The sequence below is a fragment of the Sardina pilchardus genome, chromosome 2, assembly GCF_963854185.1.
Source record: "Sardina pilchardus chromosome 2, fSarPil1.1, whole genome shotgun sequence".
Taxonomy (NCBI): domain Eukaryota; kingdom Metazoa; phylum Chordata; class Actinopteri; order Clupeiformes; family Clupeidae; genus Sardina; species Sardina pilchardus.
In genome coordinates this window covers 2,824,257-2,849,022 of record NC_084995.1, presented here as the reverse complement: position 1 = coordinate 2,849,022, position 24,766 = coordinate 2,824,257, and the positions used below count along the sequence as shown (strand labels likewise).

The window sequence follows — 24,766 nt, the reverse complement described above, 5'->3', positions numbered from 1 at the left end:
CGGCTAATAAGCTTAACATTTGATTCATTGTTTCATAATCAAATATTTCAGAATGAATATTCGACATAGGATTTGGTCACTGAAATTAGCCAAATCTGAGGTCATTGCCTATTCCCATTCATGGCGAATAGACTACTCAATAGATCTCAATAGTCACAGCAGCAGCCGCTCCAGTACTTTATTCTGTGCTCGCAATGCATTCTTGAAATAATTCAGAATTTTGAATTAGGCCACATTAAAAGATGAAATATGGATGCCTATCAGTTAGGAATGTCAACAGGCTGCAAAAACTCGATGATGTCAAATTTGGTGCAAGGAACCTTAACACTAAGGCTTTGCAAAGGGCTTGCCCAGTAAAATGATTATGCTTCAAGATAGAGGATGCGTTACACATAATAACCATCGCAGCATAAATCCCAGCGCTACAAATGAGCGTTTAATCCCCGCTCCAGGCCCAACTTGGGCTCGCATCTGGAGTGATCATTTGGGATTTTTACAGCAAGTATAAATTCTTCACATGCCAAGCTGCTCCAACAGGCCTGGCTGCATTAGAGGTCAGGTATGAATTCCCACTTGGCTGTTAACACTCAATTAACAAATACACAGCCCCTCCAGAAAGTACACAATTCCAAATAGTGTGCTCCACTTTGAGGCAAGGCTGTGGTGTTATGGCGCAGGTTGTCCCTGCTTTTGTGACAGCATGTTCTCTCTCTGTGGGTTCTGAATGGGTGCTTTGACCCATTTCCGTGTGGGGCTCAGCAGCGGACCACTAGGCTAACTGTTGGGCCGCATGCACTCTACTGTTCAATGGGCCATTCTGACTGAAGGTTGGAAAGCACTGTTTCCATGGCAATGAACCATATCCTACTTTTCCCATTAGCACGGTTAATTGATGTTACAGTTGCTTGCTACATTTTGCTCCCCCTCTCCCCTTTTATTTCAGCGCACAATTCCATTTCTCTGTTTTTCTTATCGCAGTGGCCCATGTGCAGAGCAACATTCTGCAGCCGAGGCGTTTGTTTCACAGTTGTTGAGGCGGATGACGTGCTCCGAGTTCTTCCTTCATACCGACACGCTCAGATTCCAGCAGCATATGCTGCCATATTTCTGGAATCTGTGTCAGGGCTCAAAGTTCAGGTGGCTCTGTCAGCGGTCCAACTATTGCGTATGTATCTCACAAACTAGATCCGACTGACACGGAGGGGTTGGTCAAACTGGTTCCAGACAGATATGCATGATGATAGGACAGCAGAACAAACAATTAGACAGATGGATGAGCACTCAGGGCACATGTGTGTGTGTGTGTGTGTGTGTGTGTGTGTGGTGCCAGTCTGAATGTGGGTGCAGAGAGACAAGGGTTTGCTACTCCCACCCTGATGCGCTTGTTGTAGGCGACGGCAGTCTCCCATGCAACGCTAACCTGACACCCTGCTGCTACGCCCACCCAGCCTCATTCAGTGTAGGCAGACTGGGTCATGTGAGTCAGCCTTCACATGATAGACGGACCCCCATCCCCCTCCCCAGCTACTGTAGCACACTGACATGGCAGCGCAGGGGAGGTTGTCAACCCTTTTGCATGTGGCTACATATCCTAGCGTGAGCCTATTTTAAGCATAACCTGCCATGTCTTTTTAAGATAGTGAAACATGCAGAAGAGGGGAGATTACTGGTGGAAGGGCTGTTCTACCAGGTGAACCAGTCAAACTACAGACCAACGTACAGTATGGCACTGTGCTTACAGTATCCATACACATAAGCTGTGTTATTGTAAAACAATGCTGAATATTGTTTTCCAGAAGAACTCCTTTCTGGAATGATGTCTCACCTCACTTCCAAGATATTGAAATGGAAGGAGTCATTGTGAGAGAAAATGTGTTATTGTTTGCAAAGATGTTAGAAGTTAGTATGAAGGCACACATCTGTGGAAGTCCACAGAGCTGGCTAGATCTCTCCCCTGTGTGTATTTGTGGTCTGGATCTGGGCTCAGAAGTTGTGATGTAGTCCCTTCTGTCGTCCCATCAGACATGCTCTGCTGCCTTGATGGCATTTTCCCTCCCCTATTTCATGAGAGATAAGGAAAGGAAACCAGAAGACGGAGCGAATGCTGATTCCCCCACGTGACTCATTTGGAGCTGGGCCAGGAAGTGGGGGCAGCATTTGAACTGAGGCAAAACAGGGCTGGCAAGAGACTATCACAAGGAAGTAAAACAACTGAAAGAAAGAAACAGACAAATGACTATTTTACTGGCAGCGTCAGTGTGCTTGTTGATTGCTGTACACTACTGATTGAGAGGAGATGCATGCTGCTCCAGCCAGTGTACAGTGGCAGTGGAGAGGAGAGGCTGTGGCCAATAGCACACAGCGCTGGTGTCCAGCGCCAAGGCTGCAGCTGAGGGCGATGCTTTTAATGACGGTGGTTGGCCTGTCTTATCCCAGCCAGGGCTCGGCCTGAAACAAACCACCAATCATGACATGATCCCTCCGAGGGTGCCACTCAGCGGGCCAGAGCAGGATGGCCCTTCAAAGCCTGCTCAGAGAAAGCGGCTGATGGAGAACATGCTGAGTCGTGCGATGTGTCCTGGATGTCATGTTTTGCTCCAGGGGAGAGGGAGTACAGAGATATTGAGGCCTCAGTCGCAAATCATCCCCTCAGGACAAAAACGGTGTGAAAAAATGAGGACAAGCCTCAAATCCTATGGGACGGCTCCCCTGGGAACCCTGCCTTCGCCTCCTCTCCTCTGCTCCGCATCGCTCTCTAGACACAACAGATGCTGCCAGTGTTAGGGCCCACTTTCCCTCGCATTCTACTCAGGCTGGAGTTTTTACTCGCCAGATGCTTCAATCTCTAATTTTCACTAGATGCACAAATCTACTTTTGGGGAAATGGGAAAGGGAACAAAAGGAGTTTGGCTAAATTGCAGTCAGATCTTCAGGCACTCTCTGTTTCCCATTCACTGTAGTTTCACTCTCAGCCTGAGAGCTCATGTTGGCTTTGGGCACAAAGTCCAGTTTGTGCTCCCTTTCTCTCTCCTTTTCTCTCTCCCTTTCTCTCTCTCTTTCTTTCTGCTGCTTCTGCTTTGTATCATGGTATCTCGCCAACATCTGTTGGTTACACAAAAGCAGTGATTCACCACAGTTTCCTGTGGTTTGGTTGGTTGGTGATTTTCTATAGATATGCTGCCAGGGGATTTGATGGGGATGCGTGGTGACGTGGCAGTTGATGGGTTGGGGGATGGGTGCTTGATGAGTGTGTGTTTCATAAGGGGCTGGCTCCAGCACACCTGTAGCTGTGTTGTTTTGCACAGTGGCCCTCCTCCCAGTGCTCTGTGAAGAACTCAGGGCCAGGCCTCCTGCCTCAGGTGAAGGTCAGCTAGTTTGTGCAGAAATAAATAGCTAAAAGCTGGCTGGCTGTGGTGTGGTGTGGTGTGGTGTGGTGTGTTTAGAGGGCAGCAGTGATTAATGGTAGGTGTGCAGAGTGGATGCGACGGGCAGGTCAGTGCCGTATGGTGGGATTGAATGGGATCCCTGAAGGAGCAGTGGCCAGACGATGCCGGTGGGCTGACCTTGCGGCTGCCCCATTAGAGTAATTGGCCTTTACGTTGGACCGGATGACAGGCATTTATTACAGGGTGTTTACCCTGTAATCATTTTATTACCGCCTGTATCCAGTGGGTGCTTAGATTTTGCATGTGGTAAACCAGATATGAGCAGAGAGAGTGAGCCCGTTGTCCGGCTAACCTCAGAATGGAGAAATGTACACACAAGCCTATAGCGGATCAGAGTAGCAGTCAAGCGAGAGAGAAAGAGAGAGAAAGAGAGAGAAAGACTCCACCACTACTACTTCTTCTACTCTTCTTCTGCACAGAACACAATGTGTGAACACTGAAAAAAGATCATTCACATGCATTCACAAAATACTGCTGATACAGTATGTACTAATCATTGCAAAGGCCAGTTCACACAGAGAACTGTGGACTGATTTGTATTAACTCTGTTCAGTTTCACAAGCATCTCTAGATTCAACTCGACTGGGGTTAAGCTCACAAACAGATAAGAAAATGGACCGCATTATTAGTATTTCCTATAGAATGTATAAGGCCTTGGTCTGTGACCATTATTAGTATTTCCTATAGAATTTATAAGGCCTTGGTCTGTGACAAGGTCATCATTTTTTTCTGCTGTGTCAGAATGGGAAACAGTGCAGACCTCAAAATAATATTTGCTTTTGATAATACAAGAGACTATGTTTTACATGACCTATGCTTTATAATATGTGCATACATACTGTAAGCCTAACATAACAAGCCTGGCCCCACGAGCCAGTTCAAAGAGTTCAGACACGGTTCCATACTGCATCAAGAAAGGCGGCATTGGGGGATAATGCTGATTGATAATTACATTTGACACAAAACTTGAACTTATGACAAAAAGACTTGGCAAAGGCCCTTACTTTGGTTCCCAGACTATTGGTTGCAGTAGGTGAATCGTGGTGCCAAACATTGTCCTTGGAGCAGTATTTCAGCCCAGATCAAGATTCTTTTCAATCTTGTCATTTAATTTGTCAATCTTTTGTCCTCAAGCATCATGCTACACAGATCAGGTTTACAGTGTTAGTCAGGTTATTCAATAACACTGTGTGTGTGTGTGTGTGTGTGTGTGTGTGTGTGTGTGTGTGTGTGTGTGTGTGTGTGTGTGTGTGTGTGTGTGTGTGTGCAAGTGTGCATGTGTGTGTGTGTGTGTGTGTGTGTGTGTGTGTGTGTGTGTGCGCCAGGAAGTCAGTTAGGCAGGAGAGAGAAATAGAGGAGAAGACAAACAGTCCAAAGGAGCCGTGTGAGTGAGAGGAAGCAGGAGCAGCGAGTGCGAGTCACAGAGGAGACAGAGGGATGGGAGATGGGAGATCTGGGGCCAGGCTCCCCTATCCATCATCTCCACAGAAACCCAGAAAAGCGCTCCTCACCACTTAAATCGTACCCTACATCTTGTTGACTTCTCTGTGCGATGGAGACAGACTCTGCACCTATTTATAGCAGTGATAAGAGGTTTAGAGAGGAAATGAATGGTATAGTCAGTAATCTATGCCTTATGTGTGCAAATCATAGCAAAGACATTTCTCTTTCCCATCTGTGCATGGTCTTGATTAAATCTACCATAATGAGATTAGTTGCAATACAAATGCTCAACAGAGACACAGTGGAGAAATACACAAGTTGGATCTCCTGTCGTCTTCAGCGCCTGAACAAGACTTGAAGGGGGATGGTTTGAATATATGTAGAGCAGTGTGTGTGTGTGTGTGTGTGTGTTTGTCTGTATGTGTGTGTGTGTGTGTGTGTGTGTGTGTGTGTGTGTGTGTGTGTGTGTGTGTGTGTGAGTGTGAGTGTGAGTGTGAGTGTGAGTGTGAGTGTGAGTGTGAGTGTGAGTGTGAGTGTGAGTGTGAGTGTGTGTGTGTGTGTGTGTGTGTGTGTGTGTATGTGTTTGTAGTACTTGACTGCAGGCTGTGACACCGTGAGAGTGAGACATAATGTAAGCATGGTTGTGGAGCCTCTCTGTCTCTCCCTGTCTGGTGGCCGGCCAGCAAGACAATGTTAATCTTATACATCTCTTAATCTTCATTAAAGGGGCCAAGGTCGTGCCATGAGCCAGACAACATCCATGCACACATAGTCCACCTCTTCAATGCATTGCGTGCACAAGTGGAATGAACTGTAGAGAGACACAGAGAAGCAATTGCTTGCCATTTGTTATTACATGTGTTAACAATAACTTACTTAACCATAGTGAATACCTTTTGATCTGGATTTTTGCAAGTCATTTTAGCAAGATGGTTCCTATGCAGATATAGTGGGTCTGGCAGCATTCCGAGTAATCGTGAAGGTTAACTCTGAAGGAGTCCTTAGCTGTGTCACCTCAGGTGCTTTCAAATCTGCCAAACTGTGGCGAGCGTTCATGGTGAACATGTTTTCTTTGAACAGTTCAATTTGAATGACTTGGTGCTAACATTCCACTCTAACGGTAATTGCGTTGGTCAAGCTCATGTCCAGTTCCACTGTATGTTTGCGGACTTGAATGCCCCTCTGGTGCCGAGCTGCGGCGTCCTCCAGATTGGCACTGATGTGAGTTTGTTTGTCTGGGTGGAGAGGCGCTGCGTCCACCACGGGCACTGTGGCCAGTACACCTAATGAGAAGCAGGCCAAGGGGGCCGCTCCACCTGCACTCACTTACATGGCTCAGCTGGGACAGAATGCTCTGCATTTCCCAGTGCAGATGCTACCGGGCACACTTCCTTATGTCTTAGGCCCACACAAACGGCTGCCTTATCTTGCTCTCTCAGAGACATGACAGTGCAGGTATGCATTAGCATGAGCACAACAACTGAAATTTCATGGCAGGTCCCCTCCCTTCCCCTGCTAATTGGATTGACTGAGCCCCCTCACTGGCCTACATAAGTATTTATATTGTGCTTGGGGTGCTTAATGCGAATGACATTGATCTGATGAGACTGACATTTAAGCTCTTAAAGCCCTCAGGATATTATGAGGGCTGTGTAAGAAAGGAAGGTTTTTAAGGAAAAGAAAGAGAGGAATCCACAACAGCACCGTGACTACATTTTCACAGTCCATTGGTGTGTCAATAACAGCGTGTCAGTTTTTGTCAGCATCTGCTTTGTCAGCAGTTTTTCCTCCTTCTTGACACTCAGTCACTCCGACTCAGTGTTCTGCGTCAGGCACTTGGTTCGATGTTACCGGTTCTTCAGGTTCTTCCACAACTTTTATAAAAGTTTCTCTCTCTCTCTCTCTCTCTGCTGAAGGTGATGAGCAGAGCAGTGTTTACTCACCTCCTGACCCAGAAAAGCCCAACACAAATAGCGCAGCACTTTTGTCAAACTTTGCACTGTATCAATGGAATATCGCAATACTGTAACACTGGAACAATTGAATCAACTTGAATCCTCCGTAGTTGCATTAAGTACTGTATGTGTATTTGCTTGGTGACACATTCACAAACACAAGTTAAATAGGTTATAGTAATTGTTGAATGACTGGGTTTCCAATCTGATAAGAGGCCAGCAGTTGCGTGTTGTTTGTATAGAGCAATGCTGGGGAGATTAGGAATAGATTAGTGGCTGTGCTGAAATATGTCTGAGTATAATCTGTAATTGAGGTTATGAACAATCTAATAGCCCCTTTGTTGAGCTGAAGGAATGTTACCGAGTTGGATAGGCCTTTTATCCACTGACTTATTTGTGTTTTAATGTCATAAAAGATTTGGTTGCCGATTGTGTACATGAGATTCTGTACCAGTGAGTGCAGGCCAACTGCCGCTACTATGCCACAGCTGTGCAGAAAGCCTACAGTGGAGAGTCAAATGAGCGGTTTTATGAGCCGTTGTGCAATTGCTAAAGTAATGAATCAGGCTGTAGCGTATGTCCGGGGATCATTTGCCCGCTCATTGCCATGTGCCCAGCATTGCTCCTCTTCTCTGGCGCAAGGTACTGAAGTTGTTCTACATTGATCTTGTGTCTTGCCTCTTATTCAGTTTGTTTGCTGATCATCTTGTAATCCAATTACAGATCCAAAGCCCTCTTTAGCCAACAGAGGCCTGTGCTGAAGAGCACCTCTTTGCATATAGGAAGGAGAGAGGAGTGTGTCTGTGTGTGTGTGTGTGGTGGGCAGGCAGCGGCTGAGTGAGTAAAAAGGAGAGATATTGAGAGAAAAGAAGAAGTTTTAGAATTAATATTGTAAATGTGCCCATTCTGTTTGGCAACACTCTGAACTAGTCCAGGAAGCCCTAGCTTTTGCATTCCCTTTGCTTTGCAATTAAACGTTAGCCTATACGGCAATACAGCATTAGTTTCCATAGCTGTGGCCAGACTGTAATGGCGCGGAGCAGAGCTAGTTCTGAGGATGTACCTGTACGTAAGAGGCTGAGTCATGGGGCGGGGCGGGGCGGGGCGGGGCATGGTGAGCTCCTGGCCCACTCCAGCACCACTAACAAAATCTTTCAACAAAGACGACTGTTCCCCCACAGCAGATGCCATCCCATGGCAGATAAATCACAGCCCGTCAGCTCAGTATACATCCAGACCAATAAACAAGGAGCCCCCCCACCCCCTCCACCCCGACAGATTTATAGCGGATCATTTCCACTCATAAATAAATAGGGATTGTGTCATTACAGTCTGTTTAGTTAGGAAGATTTTGTATGGAAAAATGTGATGCTGTTCTTCCTTATAATTCAGTCAGAGTCAGACAATGTGTCGTCTACTCCTGAATGGATGGTTGTGTTGCAACCTGTACAATGCATTTCATCAAAGTGTAGAGGCTGACAGATTTGTTTTAGTGTGATTTTGCAACCTCTGCTGTGCCACTTAACAGCAGTTACCCATTAGAAACTAACCTTTGCACAGCACAAAACAGAACATACATGACAAGGTGCACATGTGTGTTTGTGTGGGGTTACATGTGCTGCCTTTGTGTGATAAAGACGGAAAAAAGTGGAATGAGTTATCAGGGAGGTTTCCATGGATCCCACACACACACACACACACACACACACACACACACACACACACACACCTGTAGACTGGTGGCACTTTGATCTAGACAGAGATAACAGTTAACCTGTTATCATGGTAAACAGTCAACAAATATTGTTTTAAGATGTTTTTTTTAAACTGGGTGTCAGTCTGGCATCCAGTTACATATCCCTTTCAGCTGCACTGTGTACAGTTTGAAAGAACTTAATAACCCATCAATGTTTGTTTCACACACAGTGAAGCAGAATGCAAACAATAGTGCCATGCTTGATGAATCATACAGAGATTAAGCTAGACCGTTCACTACCATCAAACCAGTCTAGCCAGAACTCTACAGCACGCCACAGACCTTCCATCCCTGGGCAGAGTGGATCCTTCACAATTAGACGGTTCATTTCAGTCCAGTGTGTGTGAAGCCGTCCAGGCCTGGTCCTGTTTAGTAGCAGCCCTGGTGGTGAGGACCATTAGGATGGCTTGCCACACTGTGGCTCTGCATTATGTTCAAGTGGAAAACCCAAAGAGTTCCTGTGGTTGCCAAACACAACACACTGGGATATGAGAAGCCAGGGATTCGTATACGAGGGGAACTCTGTGCATGTGGGAGTGCAGGTATTACTAATGCTTCTGCTTCATATTAGGAGATACAAAGTGTATAGAATTGCATTTCAAAAGGTATATTTGCATAATGTCCTTGAAAATGAAGTGAAAACAGTTTCCATAGTGCCACTGTTTTGAACATGTCTGAATTCTCAGTCATAGACAAGATATTTTTGAATAGTTGAAAATGAACCGTTGATAGGAGAATGGCTTTAAAGTCACACTTCTGTTCCTATTCTCTGGCTACCCACACAATAGCTCACAGCTATTGCTTTACACCCTCACCGGCAGCTGCTGCATCCAAACCGTTCCTTAAATCACACAACATCACAAAAACACACAAACATGCGGTTACATCCAGAAATGACAAAAATGACTGAGACCATAGTGTCAGGTTTCATGTCTGCCTTCCTGGAGACAACCTGATAAGCTGGAAGGAAGAGCAATTATAAAACTGCAATCAGTTGGAAAAGGAATCCATATAAAACCCGTTGTTGAGAAGGGAATCTGCATTAACATGGAATATATATTATAATTGCAGTGATGAATCACCACCTTACAATGCCTTGATTGACAGGTTGCTGTTCCTTCATCAAAGGCAAACCTGACATGTATGGTGAACACAAAGCACTATTTATCAGTCAGTATGTGGTGGATGGAAGTCAATACATATAGTGTGTGTACATGGAAAGTATTAAGCCTTTCTGACAGCTACTGGAAGAGAGAGCAGTGTGAGCGCACCTCACCTGTGTAAACCCTTAATCAGGCCATCTTGACACTGGTGCGGTGATCCAGTGTGTCATTAGCATAGGGGCTTTCTCAACATGAAGCAACATGTGAAGAGATGAAGTGCTGAGCAGTGGTGCAGCGTGTCTGCTCACAAAGCCCTCTGTTCCAGAGCAAATCTATTGTTCAGTGAAACAAATCCCTGTGGTCTCCCCTTGAAGAACTTACAGTCTCACTGGAGACTAACTCAAGCCCACAAAAGTAATTAAAAATGCTTTAAAAGGAACATAAAGAAGAAAAAAGAATAGGAAATCACCCTACAGTGCTGGATGGGTGAGGGAATTGTTTTTAGCAAGAGTGCTAACTTTCCCCTCCTTTTCTGAACAAAAGAAGAAGATGTAAGAGTCTTGGCTGAAGGTCCATCGTCACACTCCAGCTTAGAGTTCTTCTATTAAACACCAGGCTTTATTTTCTCTCCTAGAAAAAGCAAAGTATAGAGTCAGCTTCCCCAAACAAAGGGATAGCCTACCTTGCCCGCACCCTCTCCTTATCCCTAAATATTTATGAGCTGCACCGAGGATGTCATGTATTTACGCTAATGTGCAGAGTCTTTAAATGCTCCTTGAACAATGAGCTACACTGTGTGAAAGACAATAAAATATTCAGCAGAGTGTGAGCAGGGTGAAAAGTTTTGAGTTGCCTACATTTTGGTGGGCTGGAGATGTGAGAGATATTCTGAGCACTGAGGATGTTTGGTTGGGCCCTACTTTATTTGAACAGGGAGGGCAGCGCGGCGGAGGTGCAGTGTTATGATTCATTAAAAGGCCGACGTGATGGGAATGGCGATGCGGCTGGGGACCCGGCGGCGAGACTGTGGAGGAGAGGAGGCTGTCTGAGTGTGGACGGCCTTCCGCCGCACCTCGTCTCCTCGCTGCTTACATAACCAGGAGGTCCGCCGACACTCCCACAGCTCTCCCACCCCCCCGTCTCCCAGTGTCTGTGTTTGCTGTATCCACAGTAGAGATAAGAATAGCGAAGGTACAGATGCACAGCGCCTTATCTAGCACTGCTTTTGCTCTCCGAGGGGGGAATAGCACTGTAATAAATGGTTAATACAGTTTAATAGATATGAGTGATGCCACTGAACAAAAGGAGTCATTCAAATGCATCTTTTTTGTCACATAAAACATACCTAGCCTATTGGGTAATTGCCGTGTGTATTCTATTTCTATTTTACTTGCCATGACGACTCCATCTAACTGCTCCCCAGGTCAAATTCTGAGAGATATAAATGCCACATACTGGCACAATAGTTGGGCGTGGTGGTGTGAAGTTGTGGGTAATGACTTAGTATAAACTCACAGAGGCATAGACATGACTAATGTGATAAGGAAGTAATTTACACAGAAGGGATATAGCATTTCTGATGTATCAGGAACAAACCAAAGATTGGGGGTTTATTCACCGACAAAGCAGGTTGCAAACAGGATTTGACAGAGAAATAGTTCAGTTCAATGATCAGAGTCTTAGACAAAGTAATGCTTTGCATAGCTCTTAGCAAGAGTAGATTTCAAGAGACTGAGGGGAATGAAGGGGAGTGAATCAGTGCATTCAGAGTGAAGCTTGGAGAGAGTGAGACTAGGAGTGAGGCTAGGAGAGAGTGAGGCTAGGAGTGAGTGAGGCTAGGAGTGAGGCTAGGAGAGAGGCTAGGAGAGAGTGAGACTAGGAGTGAGGCTAGGTTCAGAAGCGCAGATTCAGTAATGTGCATTACACAGAACCCAGATGTGTAAATGTCAAGGATCTGGGGGCTAGGAGGCTTTCAACTCTCCAGTCAAGGATTTTTTTCCAATGGCTGTTGGATGGTGGAGGGTTTTTCACATAATGAATGTGGACAGTGGAGTCCACAAGAGATACAAGCAGTTTGGGAAGACACACTTGAGGAGACTAGCTCGAGGAAAATGCACACACACAGAGAGAGAGTGTTCACGGTGAGGGAGGGAGGGAGGGAGGGAGAGAGAGTGTTCCTGGAAAGCATGCCGTGCTCAGGCTGGGGCCGGCACATGGCCCACACATGTGCCCTTGCGAATGATGCAGCGTGCCGGACGAGACCACTGCTCTGCAGGCGGAGTCTGTTTGCAGCGGTCATCACGATATGGCAGTGCCCGGGGCTAGAGGGGCATGGGTGGCACACGCTGCCAAGGCTTGATGGGTGACTGCATCATAACCCCTTAATCAATTGAGTGTGCCTCACTTATTCTCCTGCTGGGATGTGGTCTCAGATGGTATGTGATACTGCCCCTGTGTTGTACAATACATGGGAGTTTTTGTTCTTTTTTATATTTTGCTGTTTAGATGGACACATTTCTTTTAAGAAGCTCAGACTTTTGATCTAAGACATTCTGTCCATTTAGTCTGGCAAATAGATCTCATCTCCATTTCAGTTCCTTAATGTTTGATTTTTTTTATTATTATTTTTCAGTGGAGTGTAGAGGGGTGTTCAGGAGTTCTTTTGGCTCTGACTTGGCGCTTTTGTAGGGTGTGCACGTCTGGACAGAGCATATTGTGCTCAGGTGATCTATTTTGAGGGTATACTTTTACTTTTGTGTTTTCACACGGCTGTGTTCATGAGAGGTCAACGACAGGTGTGGCATTATTTCTCCAAACAGCCATATGGCCTAGTAATCCTTCAACGCGAACAAACTAAATTTGAAAAAGGTCATGAAGCAAAGACGTTTATAGTCCAAAGGTGTCCCTGTTCATGTGTGTGTGTGTTGTTCTGTGAGTGTTCTTTAACATTTTGTACCTACAGTAGTTTCTGCAACCAAGACTTGTTTTGTCTAGTCATTTACCCCAAATACAAACCTTTATGATAGATATTACATCCACTTTCAACAATTTGGTGTTTAGAGACTCATCTATTCACCTTGCACTAAACTCATTCATTCTCTAATGGTGCGCATGCTTATGTTTTTTGATATTTGATGTTGTTATCATTATTGTTATTGTTGTTATTACTATTATGCTATTACTAATACCATAATCATTAACATAAAAATAAAAATAACTAAAAATAACAGTTATCGTAAAATGAGTCAGTCACTGAAAAATTAGGCAAAATAGACAGAACTTTCTTTATTTCGCCCCTATTGTCAGTTTAAGTTATATCTAACTAAATGGAATATAGGAAAAACTAGTATAATGGAAAAACTAGCAAATGTGTTTATTTCATCATAACATTAATGCTACACTGCAAAAACTGCTCATCAAGTTTGTCTGTTGCTTGTGCATTATGCAAATTTGTCTGTTGCTAGTGCATTTTAGCAAATTTGTCCTAAAAACATCCAAATTTGGCTATCATTGCGTTGAGCAATTTTGGTTGGATAAGACTCCTTAAAATAAAATAAGTCAGTCTTCTTAAATGAAGTCAATAGTATCTTTCGAGAGAGCACTAGGTAAGTCTCTAAAATCAATACCAAATAGATTTTTTGATCTTAGTATAAGATGACTAACACTTGGTTTGATTTGATGCAGTGCACATTCATATCATTACTTGCTGATACAAAATACAGGATACAAGACAGTTACCCCCAATCTTGATACTTAAAAAAACATCTGCCAACATAATTAAAACATTATTAGTCATATTTAGTTAAGAATGACTTATGTGCTTTGCATTGTAAACCTTCTAGAGCACTCTGAAGTGTACATTTGAAATCTGCCAAGGCAAGCTGTTACCTCTACCTGTGAATATACGATGCCCTCTAAATCCACTTGAGTTCCAGGTGTTGTGTAATCCATCTGTCCATCCTCTATAGCACATATAGGTTGATAATTAGTGTCAAGAGATCAGAGGTTAAGCTGCACCTTTTGGCCTCTCACTTTGTGACCTGTTCTCCTAATTAATCTCTCACTCACTCTCTCTCTCTCTCTCTCTCTCTCTCTCTCTCTCTCTCTCTCTCTCTCTCTCTCTCTCTCTCTCTCTCTCTCTCTCTCGTTCTCACTGTGTTCAGATGGGCTGTGTTTGGCTGAGCCGTTGTATTCCGTCCCATACATGTCACATGCAGCCTGGCAGGAACCCTTCCCCAGCCGTAGTGCTCACGTGCAGACCATGCTCGTCTGCTGCAAACCACTTGGAGCTCAGCCAATACAAAGCCTTGGCCATTACTCTTGTGTGTCTGTGTGTGCATTTGCACTGTACAGATTGTGGTTGTGGTTTCTCACTCTGTGACTTTTGCGAGCCTCTCCACCATTAAGTACACATACAGTAAACAGAGCTGGCAGAGCTGTTCAGGCTTGCCATGAGGCATGACCAAGGAAGTGGTATGCAGAGAATATTCCGGAGCGTCCCGCTCTGCAGGAGGCAGGGCTCCATATCTCCACTGCAGGCAGCCCTCACTGCATCCCTGGGTCAACTCACTGAGGAGGCTGGTTCAGGTTGGGATCTTAGTTGTTCCCATTTAATGCTGCACTGTGCAAACAAAGACCTTGAATGTGAACTGCCACAGCAGACTTTTTTATTCATACTTTGTTGTATCTTCTGACCACAATAAATATACGTAGACAGTGGGGAAGGGAACAGAAAACTAAACCAGTGGAGATAAAAACTTATGGTATTGTTTATGGAAATATGTTAATATGCAAAACAGACCCTGCTTTATTGTTTATTTATTTTTCACATTTGATCCGTTAGCTTTGCCATGCTCATATCCAGAGATGAACCAGTTATATGACATACATTGTATTGGGGTAAGGGCTAATTGGTGTATTTGCAGTAGTAGTAGTAGTGGTAGTAGTAGTACACACAGATGTTTTATTTAAAGCCAAATTCACCCTGTGCTGTGTGCTGGATATGTGACTTGTCTTCATGCATAGATTGGTCTACCTATAGATGCCTAATTCTCAGTTTAAAATGATAGAGGTTATGGCAGCTGATCTGCCACCAGGACAAACAAGTCCACTTCTTACTGTAAGTTATGAATCACTCTGACTCTCTCATAGTACCACAATTAGTGGTGCTGTTAGCCAAGCGACAGATGTGGGTGTGCAGAGGTCTGGCCTGACATGAACTTCATTGTTTATTGTTCCATAGGGTAAACACACTGTCTACAGGCAGTCTTCAAAGGGCTGGGAAGGGCAAGGCTGAGGCCCTTGATAGGGGGAGTGCTTACAGGACCACATGCCAAAATGCTTTTTCACCTGAATGGAGATATGGACATTGTTGTTGTAATTTGGGAAGAAACCACAGGACTGCTAGAGCATGCCAGTACAAATGGCATTGCTTCAGAAGGCAAGAGAACAGATCCAGTGCAATAGAAAATATCACTACAGTGAAACACACCCTGAACTCAGATCATAGTAGCAACATGTGGCTCTCTGAAAATTCAAACATTGGAATTGAATGCCAGTGTATGTTTTGTTAAAAAATGTATTACAATTATTTAGAAATATATGTGACCTCAGTGCTGATACCTTTGGAAAACCAGACTTGCGGACTTACTTGCGGGTAGATCCCAGAGGCCACACGGTGTGTTGGTCATGTTTGTGGGTGGGTGTAGCATGTTGTGGTGTGTTGGCATTGTTTGTGGGTGGGTGTAGCGTGTTGTGGTGTGTTGGTCATGTTTGTGGGTGGGTGTAGCGTGTTGTGGTGGTCATGTTTGTGTGTGGGTGTAGCGCGTTGTGGTGTGTTGGCATTGTTTATGGGCGGCTGTAGCGTGTTGTGGTGTGTTGGCGTTGTTTGTGGGCGGCTGTAGCGTGTTGTGGTGTGTTGGCGTTGTTTGTGGGCGGCTGTAGCGTGTTGTGGTGTGTTGGCGTTGTTTGTGGGCGGGTGTAGCGTGTTGTGGTGTGTTGGCGTTGTTTGTGGGCGGCTGTAGCGTGTTGTGGTGTGTTGCCGTTGTTTGTGTGTGGGTGTAGCGTGTTGTGGTGTGTTGGCGTTGTTTGTGTGTGGGTGTAGCGTGTTGTGGTGTGTTGGCGTTGTTTGTGGGCGGCTGTAGCGTGTTGTACTAGTGAGCACACACAGGTGTAGGGTGGGTGGCGGCCGCACTCTCTCCCTGTGATCCTCCTGTGCTAATCTCACACTTTAGGGATTTGTCTTTCCTGTTTGTCCTGGCGGGCCTAAGCTCAGTCTGGAGGTCAACGGAGAAACCAGGCCACGCGGAGTGAAGGGGAGGGATCGGTCCACTCAGCCCTCCAGAGAGCCAGTGGGTCAGGCCACAAAGGTTTGGCCTGGTTGAGGAGTTCAGCTGTGTCACTGAAAGGAAGGGGGATTTGTGGGGGGCCCGAGCGAAGCTGCTTTGATGCTGCAGGGTCTGTTTATGTCAATGTGCGAGCCGCTAAGCCAGATTAGTGTAAATAGTTTGGCCTATTGCTCACAAGGTGCTGAAAATATGGCCCTTTCCCCTTGTATCCGGGCAACAGCTGCACTGTTTGTGAACAAAGGGCACTCTCTTCTTTCAGGGAAAATGTGATTAAAACTTGAAATGTCAGGGATTTTGTGTTTCTTTGTTTATTTTAACCCTTCAAGCTTTTCTTCTGTGTCAATGTGTTGAGTATTTATATTTTGTGTACTGGTAGTATTTTTGTGCTTCAATTTAAACATTTTGGTTGTCCCATGCTCATATTCACAGACAGGTATATACAGTATGCGGGTTATATGGTAGGGATACCTAACATAGTTTGCCTGGTATATTTGTAAATGCATACATAACATAAGTGCTGAGACATTGAGAATGCAATAACCTCGGCTGACGTAAGACATAAAACAATATGTCCGAGCTCTCACACAGTAAGAGTGCCCTTTACAATGCAAAAGCATTAACATTCCTGAACTAAAGGATGACTTTAGTCCACAGTTGTTACCAGGCCTGTTCCCCAGGCCATTGAGTAAAGAAGGACTGCATATGATTTATCATGTTGCAGTTTTGTAAATGAAAATAAATATAAAACTCAGTTTCCTAGTAGTGTATTCTTCAAGCACTACAGTAAGTAAGTGTTTAATTTCGCTACTCTATCAGTTTTGCTAATACAATACGGCCAAAAATGCGACTTCTAGAATGATTTGTGCGCTTTGCTCAACTTTCGAGCTTATGTATCTCTGAAGCTGTCACACTTGTCAAAATCTGAACCCTCCAGGTATGAGCTTTTAAAGAAGGCTGCAATCTCAGAGATTTAGATAGTAGGGGTGGTTTTCCCATACACTGATTAATTGACTATTCAGACATGACTTTTTGGCTTTTGTTGAAGGTCTTCTAAAAATGAATGCCTTTGATGGCTCTGTCCTTGCGTGTCAGGCAGAAGTGAACAAATTCATTGAAAACACTAAGAGTTGCACTGGGTCTCTCCTGCTGTAACACCCGTGTGTGTGTGTGTGTGTGTGTGGCGGGGGGAGGGGGGGGTTGCTGCTGCAGTAATCACTTCATTATCTATCCCTTCACCATCTAAATGATATGTTTCTGAGAGAGCTGTCTGTCTGTCTGTCTGTGGCACCAGCTCTCGTGCAGGCCAGTTCCCATGGGGCTCCAGGTGTCTCTGCTCCCTCTGTTCAGTGTTCACTGGGCCTCCTCCCCCTCAGCTGCATGGGAGTGCTGGAGAAGGAGCTGAGCGGGTGTGAAAGGCCACCTCCTTCTCTCTCCTACACTCCCCTACTCCTTCTCTCCTCCTCTCTCCTCCACTCCCCTACTCCTTCTGTCCACCTCTGTGCTTCTCTCTCCTCCACTACTCTCCTTCTCTCCTCCTCTCTCCTCCACTACTCTACTCATTCTCTCTACTTCTCTCCTCTACTACTCTACTCCTTCTCTCCTCCTCTCTCCTCTACTACTCTCCTTCTCTCCTCCTCTCTCCTCCCCTACTCTACTCCTTCTCTCCTTCTCTCTCCTCCACTACTCCTTCTCTCCTCCTCTCTCCTCTACTACTCTCCTTCTCTCCTCCTCTCTCCTCCACTACTCTACTTCATTCTCTCTACTTCTCTTCTCCACTACTCTACTCCTCTCTGTTTGCCCTCACCTCGAAGCCTCCAAGGAAGACAGATGAATAAAATAAACAGGTACCAAACTGTGTGTGGGCTCACAATGTAGAGAGAGAGAGAGAGAGAGAGAGAGAGAGGTGGAGAGAGAGAGAGAGAGAGAGAGAGAGAGAGAGAGAGAGAGAGAGGGCTAACCTTGCTCATGACAGTGATAACTGAATTTATAAGGATACATGATCCATATTTCAAAAAACAGCTGTCAAAATGGAAGCAATCAAATATGGGATTGTAGCAACACTTATTTCGAGTGATGGTTAAGTTATTGACAGCTATAATGATTATTTCTGCATGTTTTTTTGGCACAGTCAGGCTATGCCAAGTCCTTTAGAAATTTCTTTTCTACGACTTTCTCCTTAATAACAGCTTATTCACGCAAAAAAGCAGAGCTATTTTCACCCCCTATCATTTATCCTATTTTTGTAAATGAGAGTTTGAGCTCTCAGCCGTGATGACCTGCGGTACAGTAGAAGGGAAGCCATGACTCTGGATACTCTGGCCAGGTCGCCTCCAGTAAAGGATGATGCTGTAATCCAAGCACAGGATAGTGGCATATTATTTTTCTGTGTGCGCAGGGACTTTTCAGACGACCCCTACAAAGGGTCACCTTTGCTAATGAAGCTCCAGGGACTCTAATGCTCTCGGGGGTGGCCCATAATTCTCCACTGCAGGCCTCCCTCTGCTCCCTCTCTCCCTCTCTCCCTCTGGGGGGCAGGGACTGAGTGGGTGTACTCATAATGTTTAGACTGTCTCCCCTCGCTTACATAAGCCCGTTTGTCCTCCCTCACTGTTTGTTTTACCTAATCTACCTTTAGCTTTTTCTACATTCCTAGGTGCTTATTATATAAATACCCCTAGACTGGAGTGGCTGTTACTGTCTCTCGCTCTCTCTCTCTCTCTCTCTCTCTCTCTCCTCTCTCTCTCCCTCTCTCTCTCTCTCTCTCTCCCTCTTTCTCCTCTAGAAGCATCTGTTTGCTCACAGAAGGGCACTCTTCTCACAATAAGGAGGGCTGGTATGGTAATCTGCCCTAGCCCCTGGTTAGTGACATGTGTGCGTTTCTGTCAGGGTTAATGGAATAGTGTGGGTGTGTGACTAAGACAAAGAGTGTATGGGGAAAGGGCTGTGGTTGAGCTATGGAACCATATTGGAAGAGAGCAATGAAACATGCAGACGTATGGTATATGTATGTTAGTGAGCAGACATGCATCCACATGTAGAGCAGGAGAGAGCATACAGGACATACAGTATGTGCAGTTGGACAAACAGCAAACTTACACAGTGAGCAGCATACTCTCAGACATACACAGGCCTCGTGCCCAGTCCCTGCTAGCCTCTGTGTTGGAGCTGGAGCTGATGGATTGCTCTAATGGCCTACCTGTGTCCCCTAGACCCCATATACAGTATATATACAGTATATATATATACGTAATATATATACACACACACACACTCACACACACACTCTCTCTCTCTCTCTCTCTCTCTCTCTCTCTCTCACACACACACAGAGAAACACATGAGCTTGTGCTTGACCTAGAAGTTGACTTTCGTCCTCACTGCACCTGACTCTCTAAGAGTTGTGAAGACTAGAAGCAGGGCGCACTCTGCTAGCAATGACGGAGAGGCCATTTTCTCGCAGGTTAGCCACACGCAGCTCTCCCAGATAGGCCTAGCCCTTTCATGTGATAACCTTCAGAGAGTGCACGGGGACTTGGGACCTTCTTTCTGTGAAGTTCAGCTATCATTAGTTCTGATGCTCCGGCCATTAGAGTGCAGGGGCCAGAGCCTCCTCTACTCATGGGAAGTTCTAGAGTAGGACTAAAGAGTGCAGGGGCCAGAGCCTCCTCTACTCATGGGAAGTTCTAGAGTAGGACTAAAGAGGTTCTCATGCTCCGGCCATTAGAGTGCAGGGGCCAGAGCCTCCTCTACTCATGGGAAGTTCTAGAGTAGGACTAAAGAGGTTCTCCGTGTGTTCCTGCAGGCGTGTGGAGTCCATTCATCTCCATGAGACTAGCTGGCTTAGAAGGGACTGCTACTGGGATTATATACTGCAATGGATATTGTATGTTTTGCAGTATGAGAAGTTGAACCTGATATTCATGTGAAATAAAGGACTGAATTGTTGTCTATTGAAGATGAAAAGGCAATAGAAAACAATGAAGTCGCTGCCCAGAACTGTTTTTGTCTGGAAAAGAAGGAGAAAAAAATGTGAAGAAAAAAATGAAAAGGCTCCTTTGATCTTGATGCAGTGTGTGTGTGTGTGTGTGTGTGTGTGTGTGTCTGTCCTCCAGCCAGACTCCAGCAGCACAGAGATGGAGTGGAGGAGACCAGAGGCCAGTCCCTTGTGGCTTTAAAAGTGTGTGTGTGTGTGTGAGACTATTGATATGTGCCTGTCCTGGTACATGACATGTATTCCCCCTTGTGATCCCATGCATGGGTGTGCTGAGTGTTGAGGTGAGCCGTGTCTGAGCAGCGCTCTATGGCCAGCTGGGGGGAAGTGTTTACCTTGCGGGTCACCAAGAGCTCCCTCCACTGCTGCCCCGGCCAGCACACATCACTTGATACGGCTCGCTCTCATCATGGCTGCTCCTCCAGGCCTGTGTGTTCTCGTGCCGTGTTGTGCTAACAGCTGCTAATGCGCTGCAGATGCAGCCCAGTTTGTACAGCTTAGGCCTGTGTGTGTGTGTGTGTGTGTGTGGAGGGAGCGCGGCGCGGCGTGGCCCACGGTAGTGTGAACAGGATCCTTTGTTGGGGGGGTGAGGAGGGGGGGGGGGGCGTGTCAGCGCAGCCTCATAAACAACTTGTGGCGTTTGGCCGCGTTGGAGCCGAGCAGATGGACAGATGACACCATTCCCTGGCTACGCGCTCAGGCTGAGATCATCGCAACAAACAAGCCATGGTGGGGCACATGCTGGCCGGCGAGGAGAAGAACAGTTGGGCTGGCCCGCCCTTTTGCCTGTCGCCAGAGCCACGCAAGCAACAGGGTGTGAGGGACAGTGCGCTAGAGGTGCACGCACCGCATGTGTAACACGAGAGGGCTGAGGGGGCCTCTACCCACCCTGGGTGGGTCCATGGGTGTTGCGTGTTTATCTTGATCCTTTTCTCCTGTCGTTTATTACACGTGTACACATTCTCTCTCACTCATTCTCTCTCTATCTCTCCCTCCCTCTCTCTCTCTCTCTCTCTCTCTCATACAAACACACACAGAGTTAAAGCCTGGCAGTTGGCCAACTGTTTTGCAACAGTGGACGCTGACCTACTTCCCCCACAGTAGGAGAAGTCACCTTGTCAGGAGCTGCTGTTTTCTTTGCTTCTTTCCATTTCTGTCTTCTTTGTTTTCATCTTTTGAACTGGGCAGGGCCCTTAGAGGAATAGTGGAGTCTGACTGCACAGTTGTCTTTAGCCGGGCTCACACTCCTCTCTTGCCGTTACACCGCCAACATTAGGACTACACAACTACCCCCACCCAAAGAAAAAGGTGTGGAAGAAAAGAAGTGCAAGAGCGAGAGAGAGAGAAAGAAACAGAGCAAGTGAAAGAGTCAGAAGCCTGCCAGTGGTAGACCAATACCAGAGACCCCAAGCTAGCGTCTAACAAATTGAATGTGTGCTTAGATGGCGGCGGCAGAATTAGATCAGTAGTGCAGATTGCATGTGAGAGGTGCTGCTAGTGCACCAGCCGTGCCTGGCCAGGGAACAGGCATGCCTCTGAGATCAAACCGCTTGTTAGGGGAGAGAGTGTTGTCAGAATGCTAACCAGACAATTATCTAGTGCTATTGACTGAAATAGGAAAGAGCTAATTAACATTGCCGGATGGAAAGAAGAAACCAGTGTTCCTCACGAATCAACGCCCTCTGGTACAAGGGCTTCCATGAAATATTATGATTTGTTCTACTACTGCTAACTAAATCTTATCATGTCATTTTATATTTACACTCACAACGGCGTAAACAAAGCCATATGTATTGTTTACTGGAGCTGTGCTTTCGGTGTACATTCTGCTAACAGCAGGGCAGTAGGGAGGCTGAGAAGCAAACAGGACCCTGCAGAGTGCAATCTGTCCACCACTTTACTGGAGTCTCCACTCGCGTCCTTACCTCTCCTGCCCGCGCTTTACAGCTGAGGCCTTGGGAGTCTTTCATCGTTGGGTGACTTTGAGCCTTGCCACAGGGCACTGTTGCAACTGTGTGTGTGTGTGTGTGTGTGTGTGTGTCCGCTCCGCGCTCTGTCAGGTTTCTCTGGACGATTTAATCAGATTTCTGCTGAGTCAGCTACAACTATTTGGAGCACACGCCTCGTTTTCCGACTGTTTCTATTTCATTTGGAGGGCACAGGATGCAAAACCTTTCTCCCTCTTACTTTGTTACTCCATCGCTCTCTCTCTTTCTCTCCCTCTCTCTCTCTCTCTATTTATGTGTAGTCCTCTCATCATTATCTCTCTCTCCCTCTCTCTCTCTCTCTCTCTCTCGTGGTTGTTTGATAGTGTTTTGCAGCTCAGCTGTTCATGCTGGAGTAATAATATCATCAAGGTGACTCCCAGTTCCATGTTGCCAATCACAACCAAATCTCTGCAGTTCCTCGCCAGAGCATCTTTTTATTCCATGTATGACCTCCTTGGCCACTGGCCACTTTGTGAGTCACGGCAGTCTGTTTGCAAGTGGCCTACTTCAAAGCAACCCCTTCACTCCCGAGAAGATGCTCTATATCCCACGGATTAGAGTGGCACTCATGGTTTTAACAACAGTAAGCCACAATAGGAAGCAAGGGAACCCTTCCTATGAACTGCTCCAAGGCAGCGCCATTTGAGCTCTGCTCTGGCTAACATTACCGCTCAGGAGTGCATAAACATTTACATGTCAGTGCTGCATGTGCAGGGCTTCAGCAGGACATGACTTGTGTCCTATGGGCTCAAACAAATGCGTACTGAAGCTACACTACTTTCACTTCGGTTTACTCTCTGTCCAGATGTGTTTCTTGTAACCTACAGTTGTGTCCGGTTTTAATTAAGCTTCTTTACTTAACGGAAATTCAATTTGGACCCATTTGCAATAGTTCATTCATTCACGTGCTCACATATTGCAGATAGCATGTATGTGTTTTTAGAGGCCGTAGCATGACACAGCGCTTTAGTTTCATTAAGAGATGTTAATGAGCCGCGGGCTGGCATTCACAGTGGTGCCTCAGTGTGCAGCCTTAAACTTGGTCCCTCTCCCTTCCCGCTGCCTTGGCTCTTTTGGAAGACATTGTTCCATTGTTATTTTTCTTTTTGTGTGTGTCGTTTCCAGCTTGGTGTTATAAATCAAAAGCCTTTTCCTAAACTTCCCCCCGCTCATGGAAGTTGCCACATTTACTGTGACTGCACATTATAAAAAAGAGTAATCTCTAAAATTGGACAGAGTTGCTGTTTTCTTGTAGTCTTGATTGGTTACTATTGAGAGATTAATGTGCGAGCTAAAGTGACTTCTTCTCATTTCAGCTCGTCATTAAGACATACGTCCTCAACGGCCAAGGTGTGTTTGGTGTGCGGTGATGAAGCGTCCGGTTGCCACTATGGTGTGGTCACCTGCGGCAGCTGCAAGGTCTTCTTCAAGCGAGCAGTGGAAGGTAAGATCACTTATGCATTTATTGCCACATCTCCATGCAAAACGTTTGTCTTTTTCGTTTGTCAGAGCCTATAATGCTTTTGCGGCTCTTTTGAATACAGTTTTTGTATAACTCATACAAAATCTCAATATCTCAGCCCCTGAGTGCGGTCTCTACTTTACTACACATTTCCATGCAGAAATAGCCCCCCCCCCCAAAAAAAAAAAAATAATATTTTTAAAAACAGAATTTTGTGTACAAAATGCAGTTTTGCAATGTCTGCATGTTGCTCAAAGCCTTAATATATCATTCAGCAATAGCTTATCTGCCTAGCTATAGGCTATGTAAGTCAGAGTTGATACTAAATCAACATTTTGAGATACCAAGTCGAAATTAAGTTGCAAAGTATTTCAAAATTCTACATTTTTACTTAGCTTTTTTCCCCCAAATGGCAGAAATGACCTTCCATGGCCATCCAATATAACTTATCAGCCCCTATATTATGCACTATGGATGAATGCTCAAATTCCTCATAATTGGGGAGGATTATTTTATTTATTGCTGCATCATTTGCCCACAGCGTTTTTCTCAGGGTGATTTTTACTTCTGAGAGACTTCCTCTCTGGGATGCTCTTTCTATCCAATCATGTTCACCTAATTAGTTGTGACACTCCTTGTGTTTTCTTTAGCCTTACACAACTTTTCCTTTGTTACCCTTGTTCCAACTTTTGTGATGCTGCCATCAAATTCAAAATGAGTGTATGTTTTCCTTAAAATAGTACCATTTGCCATTATTATAATTTTCAGCTAAATATGGGTGTATGTGATTTGCAGATGATCACATTCTGTTTGTATTTACATTTTACACAAGGTTCCAATGTTTTATGGAAATGGGGTTATGTTTTGTCAATCATAAATCAAGAACTCTGAATATAGATACAGTATGCGCAACAAAATATGCAACGAATATATACACAACAAAATATAACAAACAGTTACAGTAACCATTGCAACCTTCAACTTATGATATGAAAGATCACAGCATACCTCAGGTATTCCATGGATGAGGCTTGAGAGCTGAATGAATGATGGTATCCATATCATGTTTGGGATACCATGGGCAAGGCAAGCCATGCATGCACAGTAAAACCGTCTACAGATGTATGTCTGGACAGTTTCTCTCAAGGTGTAGAGCTAAATTCACTTGAAATGTTTTGAATGCTCTCATCACATGCTAAGCCCACTAATTTGCTGGCATATTGGTGTGGGGCCGGTTGGCTTATTGAAACTCACTTCATGATACTCTGAGATATA

At 45.3% G+C, this 24,766-nt stretch overlaps 1 protein-coding gene across 1 annotated transcript in view; it reads left to right on the top strand.

Annotated features, from left to right (window-relative positions):
- The window catches only part of nr3c2 (nuclear receptor subfamily 3, group C, member 2), a 62,432-nt gene that overhangs the window by 10,837 nt on the left and 26,829 nt on the right, over window positions 1–24,766 (top strand). The window contains exon 3 of the mRNA XM_062516471.1: window positions 23,346–23,473. Coding sequence (XP_062372455.1) covers window positions 23,346–23,473 — 128 coding nt within the window. The remainder of the gene's footprint in view (window positions 1–23,345; window positions 23,474–24,766) is intronic.